Source organism: Thamnophis elegans, chromosome 8 (assembly GCF_009769535.1).
Source record: "Thamnophis elegans isolate rThaEle1 chromosome 8, rThaEle1.pri, whole genome shotgun sequence".
NCBI lineage: Eukaryota > Metazoa > Chordata > Lepidosauria > Squamata > Colubridae > Thamnophis > Thamnophis elegans.
In genome coordinates, this window is record NC_045548.1 from 23,997,148 (window position 1) to 24,003,921 (window position 6,774).

At 33.8% G+C, this 6,774-nt stretch overlaps 1 protein-coding gene across 1 annotated transcript in view; it reads right to left on the bottom strand.

The window, feature by feature from the left end:
• Positions 1-6,080, bottom strand: part of GNAL (G protein subunit alpha L) — a 62,865-nt gene extending 56,785 nt beyond the window's left edge. Inside the window, exons 1-4 of the mRNA XM_032223220.1 lie at positions 5,570-6,080; positions 5,208-5,280; positions 4,443-4,497; positions 4,167-4,286 (exon numbers count right to left, since the gene is read on the bottom strand). Coding sequence (XP_032079111.1) covers positions 4,167-4,286; positions 4,443-4,497; positions 5,208-5,280; positions 5,570-5,708 — 387 coding nt within the window. The 5' untranslated portion in view covers positions 5,709-6,080. The remainder of the gene's footprint in view (positions 1-4,166; positions 4,287-4,442; positions 4,498-5,207; positions 5,281-5,569) is intronic.
• Between the last annotated feature and the right edge of the window lie 694 nt (positions 6,081-6,774).

Consider the following 6,774-nt stretch of genomic DNA (forward strand, 5'->3'; position numbering starts at 1 on the left):
CAAATCAGGGGAATAGCTACAAAGAATGCTCATAATCACCTACCTCACCCACCCATGCCCTGATAGGTTTGGACCCTTAACAAGCTATCGTTTTTCCAGATATGTTGTATGGTGTTTTATGGTAGGCAGAAACACTTGGAGAAAAGTAGTCTCTAAGATAACCAGCCCTCAGTGACCTGAACCTTGAATTTCACTTGGAAAATTACTGGTAATCACTGTAGGTCTTGCAGGTGAAATGTACATGCTGCCATGTTCTAGACTATGTAGTTTCCAAGTGGTCTTCAAGGACAGCCTACATAGAATAAGTTACACTAATTTAATATCTAAATGACAAAGGTATGAATGACTATCTCAAATGCAATCTATTCCTATTGTAAGACTTGGGTCATGACATGGGGTCATGACTTCCATCATATCTCACAATAGGCTAAGCATGGAGATATGTAAATGAGACATTGCATATTATATAATTATCACACCTCCCCTGAAACCAAGTCAACCAACAGATGACTCAATGGTTTCATGTAGATATTGAATAAAATAGAGAATCTTAAGGCACTCCATAATAAAGTACCTTCCTATCCCATACCACCACCTGGACTTACCCATCCAGGTAGAAGTGGAACCACCACAATACTTTGTCTCCAATTAATGATTCTTGCAAGCAGGCCAAAGGCTATGCTCCCAGCAGTATCGAGAGCTTCCAAAAACTAAGACTTCAATAATGGCAGCCTCCATCTAAGTCCACCATGACTCAACTACTGTAATCTATAGCTCATACAATTTGCTTTGTTAATTTTTGCAAATAATACATACTGAATTATTGATAAGTGATAAGGCACACCAAGTCATGCAATATGACTCTGAGCTGTGTACAGTATAAAAACTACTTACTTGCCAAATTAAAGTTTTATAGCACAGAAAACACACACATACACACATCCATATAAATGTAATTTGAAGTTATAATTACTGTATCAAAACATACTTCAACATCCTTTATATACATTCAGACATGGTCACTAACAACTCCAAAATAAGAAGCAATGAGTACCAAAGAACAGAATAATAATCGAATAAAGTGAAAAAACAGCAACAATAAAGAAATGCTAACTCCAGTGCTGATGTCAGAATTACTGCACTTTACTACTATAAACTATTTTTTTATATTAGAATAGAAACGCTCTATATATTATTTCTTAGTAACACAATCTGAATCTATACCCAATACATTTTGATGATTTAGGAGAGCTTCATTTTCAAATGATTATTCCTACAGCCTGAGCCTTATCATATTTTACTCTAAATTAAATTTAACTGATTTAAATATAATTTCAACTATGGTTGAAATCTTATCTGTATTTATGTAGTGGCAGACTTATATAATAAATTAGTAGGGGAAAAATCCAATTGCATTCAAATGTTCCGTAAACAAAGATACATATTTTTCTCTTCTCCCCCTCGACATGCATTCAGACACCACAATTATATAACCGAAGGAAATATATATATATTCCTTCCTGGTAGAGAAATTCAAATCTGACTCCCAATAGTTTACACATATTTGTGCTTGTAAAAGTATGTGGTTAAGCATTTTACTTAAAATACAAAAAGGCTGTACCTATGCACAATACTAAGGTTGAATAATGATTAAGGTGCAGTAATGGGATAGGTTTCAGCCTGCACTTGACTTTGGTGTAGCCAGATTGGCTTTGAGGTAGTCTATCTTATAAGCCTGTTGTTGTAAGAATAAAATGAAGGGACTCCATCATGAAAGATGCTTGGTCCCTAAGGAGAGCAATGATAATAATGTAATTATTATCCACTATGGAACGTCTAAAATGAAGTGAATGATTCAAAATGGAAGTTCATTGTATCAATGATACCACTGCTGAGGATGTTGTTCAACAGAACGGATGTATTTATCCCATTTAAATAACAACTGTCCAAATTCTAGGTTAGCATTACACAACAGTTATTCTGCATTAGAAGCAGTTAAGATATTCTGGAATTCTTTCCCAAAAATATTAGCCCATGTTTATATGCAATACATATTGACTAAGAATCTAAGAGTGTTAGTTGAGTCAAGGGGCTTACAATATGACTTTTCCCTCTTTTATTCAGGGCATCCACAGTATAAGTAAAAAAAGTCAAGATGGCAGATATAACTATGCAATCAAAGCTGTATCTCTTCTCATTTGTATGCAATGAGTATAACACACAAGAAAAAAAACGTGGTGCTTTAAAGATGCAGTCACATCTTGACTTTTTTGAACCACCACCTGCGGATGCCTCTGCTTTTAATAGCAGGTTACTATATTATTATGCTTGAATGTTTTTAGAATGCTTTGCCATATCACTCTTTGAGAAGGTCTCCTATGTTTCTTCAATCCAAGAGGTTTACTAAATACACATACTTGATTTTTCCTAGTTAGAAAACCAACAGGTTCACTTTATAGCAACATTCCTACTTTTAGATCTAAACCAAATCTATCATTTTCTGATGAAGCATTATTTGAATAATATATTTGATATAGGGACATTTTCAATCTGCCTCTTTAAAAGAATGGCATGGTCAAGGCCATATATCATTCACCAACTTTAATAAATAAAAGAACAGGAGAAAAACATTGTTAGACCAAACAGATACAACTAAAAGTTAAATTAGTATCTCTGGCATTTGCATTTGTAAGAGAGTTGTGCATACCACGAAAGACAATTCTATATTACTGGTATAAAAAAAAAATCACACTGAATTCAGTGATAGCTTTTCCCAAGTTGGTATAACACTGAAGCTTTAAAAGTTATGAAGTTAAATATTAACTATCTTAAAACAAAAGTTTATTATGCTTAACAAATTATTTCAAGTAAAGAGCTATATGAGGACAGTTTTCGGAATAGTTACATTTAACGCAAAGATACACTATCTAAACTATATTTATTTAAAAATAGACTAGCTCTACCATATCACAAACCTAAACAAGAGATAGTCCTCTACCAAATTTGTCTCTTACAGAGGTTGTACAAACATATTGCGATTCTTAATAAAACTAGTAATAAACCCCATACTATCCCAAAAAGAAAACAGGAGAAATAGACTAAAAAAATTCAGGATTCATAGTTAGTGACAACATAATGATATAGTTACTTATATAGAAGAAACACAAAAAAATCTCCGTTATTACAGATGAATCCTCATAATTCATTTTGATCAATTCTAGTAGTAGTCCTGAATGTATTTTTTTTTCAGATTATATTTACAACATAATGAGTGCAACAAAGAAAAGAACATTTTACTGCTATTTGCCAGCTGTAACACAATCAAACTATCTTAAATTTCTGTCAATCATTCAATAATTTTATTGGCTGCAGGACATCAATAAAGAAATAGGAAGTAGCTGTTCCTTTCTATTCCCAGCAAATCTTCAGTCTTATGCCGTTTCCCCTTCTGTATAATGCCTTTTCCTATAATCTAAAAAAACCCCACAATCTTTGAAGACATATTCCTTACTAAGAGTCTATGATCTGCCTCCGATTTCTGAGAGTAAAATCTAGTATACTCTGAATTTTATATGGTGTTCTTTTCATCATCAATTCCTCTTGCTCTATGCATTACCTATAATTATTAGCAGATCTCGATTTAGACTGATAGATGCAGGTGACTAAAAGAAAGGAGTGAGCTTAAATTTTTTAACCTTAACATTTGTGTATGTCAGAGTAATATATGCAAGTAACCTCTGCTCTAAATAAATTATTACAAGCTGTACAATGGTTTATAGAATGGCTAACACAAGCTAAATTAAAATATTGGATCAAAGTTTTCATGAGGATGAAAATGCAGTTTTTACAAGTAGTATAATCTTTCTGATAATAAAGCATCACTGATTTTCACCAACATTCTATGCGAAGTTAAAACCAGTCTCAAATTTTACAAACCACAAAACTGAAAACTGATGCAGTTTTGCATACCTGTTATTTACTATAATCTTTTAAAATATTTTAGGAAAGTAAAACGTAGCATTATATCAGAACAGCTTCTTTTTCCTTATTGCAATACCAATTAATTTAATTATAATTTTATTACAAAGTCCAGGCCTCACAAATGGAAAATAAGGCACTCCTATTCTTTTTGAAAATTGGAAAGGAGAAAGAAACAGAAATGTTACCTGGGTGTAGTCAAAGTCGGAAAGTGGAGCTATACTTTTGATGTAATCCGCTCGAAATTGGTTTTCTTGGTTAGCTAATGGAACTGGAGGTATTAAAGTGCTCATTGCTGAAACTATAGTCTAGGAAAAAAAATAACAGGACATATTAAATACTGATAGCAATTCAATTAGCATCATCTGGCAATTTTTTTCATCCAATTGCTAAATGTGTATATAATAATAATAATAATAATAATAATAATAATAATAATAATAATAATAATAATAAAGCCTTACCACAATTGCATCTTTTACATTTTTCCGAATATCCAGAATTTTTTGTTTCTTTTCTCTGTATACAACAGCAAAAATCAATTGGTTACTCGAGTTATTTCTGAAATGTTCACCAAGTAATATTTGCCATGCCAAAAACTATTTTCCCTAATCACTATACTGGTATCTTGATACACAATTTGGCATACAAGCTAGCTAAAATAAATGATTAATATCGCATGATATATTGCAAGTCAAATAATTAAATATGTAGGACAGAAATACTTCATTTTGTTGTATGACTTCAGTTCTAGAAGTTCAATCATATCTAAATTATTATTAAATTCTAAAAAAAATCTAAAAGAAATATTATTAACAATAAGCCATGTTATTTGAAGATGAAAATTATTACATATTTTTTCTGTAATAGTTATTTCAAATGAATGGATGATATATCTTTAATCATGCATACAGTCAATATTTAGTATTTGTTGTAAGTAGTCGCCATGTTGTTGCTACACAAGGGCCTATTAAGCACTGCAGTAACAACAATGTAAAATACAGTAGAAAGACCAGATTTTATTTGGGGGGGGGGGGAAGGAGAATACAAATTCATGATTCTTGCAATATATATGCGTCATTGTAAAGTCCATGCTTATCGTGTAATGGCAACACCAACAAAATGTGTACAAATATCAGTTCTTCTATTTGGGCTAATGAGTTCCAAATGGCCTATTTGGATTCTTTTTAAATTTCCCTCCCCCCCCAATACGTATTAATAATTCTTACTCTGAATTAAATCCATTTACATGCAAGATCCTCATCTGCTTGACAATAGTGCTTTTTCCTGATTCACCAGCCCCTGAAAAAGAAGAGAAAAATGCATGATGTAAATACATTGGGGTGAGGAGAAAACGGGAAAACACAGGTTGAAAGCATCTCTCTCCTCTCAAAATATTGTTACACATACTTTAGTCAAACCTCTCCATTTTAAACCCACTGTGGTTAATAAAACAGGACTGCATTATTTCCATCTCATTTTCTCCTACACGTAACAGCAGTTTGTCTACAATATCTGCCTCCCCGGAAAAACTAACTGCACTATTGCACCCTCTTCTCCCCCCCTCCCCTGCAGAAACCATTCTTCTTACCCAGCAGAAGCAAACGGTGTGTGGCTTTATAAGCTAGTCGCTCTTTCTGCAACTGCTTCTCTATTTTTTTGTTGGCTTCTCGCTGCGCTTTCTCATCAATACGCTGGTCTTCTGTTTTGCTGTTGCCCAAACACCCCATCGCTCTCCCTCACGGTGGAAGTCAGGCTGCACTACTGATATATAATTCTATTCAAACAAATATTTTTTATCAGAAGATATTTATATCCCTGTGATGGTATCTCTCCTTTTTCTTCCCACCAGTTGTTCAAATAAAATGGTTTCTGGCCGTTTTCTGATCACAGTTGGTTTCTTTTTCCTCCCACAAAGAGATATAAAGAACTTCCGGAAGAGGTAAGTGTTTTTTAACAGAACGAAAATCTGTACAAAATGCCTAACACACAGTGAAAAGAGAGAAGGCTCCTCCTGGAAATCAGCCTAATGCTGTCTTCCTCTCACCAGCATGCGCGTGCACACACACTCACACACAAACACGCACACACATAAAGACACGGACACGCGCATACAAACACACACACACACTTACGATCCCTATATTTCTCTGTAAAGGTCTATTTTTGTCTTTCTAACTCAGCACTGCCTCTTTCTGTGAGACCAGGAAATAGTGGAAATACAATACTGCAAAATGAAGACAGAAAGGAAAGGAGGAGGGAAGAGAGCTGGGTTGCATGATCTGCTCTAACTCCTGATGATTTTTGGTTGGGCTTTACAACAAATCCTTAAAAGGGATAGTGGGAATTAGAAAAACAACTGAGGGTAGCTGAATTTCTGCTTTAAAAATCCATACTGAATCGTGCATAGCATGGTTATTTAAAAAATGTGCTTCTGCTGGCATGTGGTTCTAGTTAGATTCATCCTCCCCAAATACTAAAGTCCATCGTGCAAAAGGTGAATCTAACTATAGATTTACAATCTTTAGATGTTGGCCTCTGTAGAAACAGCAACATTTTTATAGTTGATTCCTGTGTCTTCTCATGTTTCAAGAGATGATATATGGTGTTAAAAGCTGGTATGTTACTGCATGAGATTTCTGAACACCCAAGTCAAACAGATGTTAATGTGCTGCAGTGGATGTATATTCTCAGATAAAAAACATAAAATAATTTCATTTTTAAGCTCATTACTAGTAATGTCAGAATGAAAACTGTAATTGTATCTCTACCATTTGAGGAAAGGGAAGGAGGGAA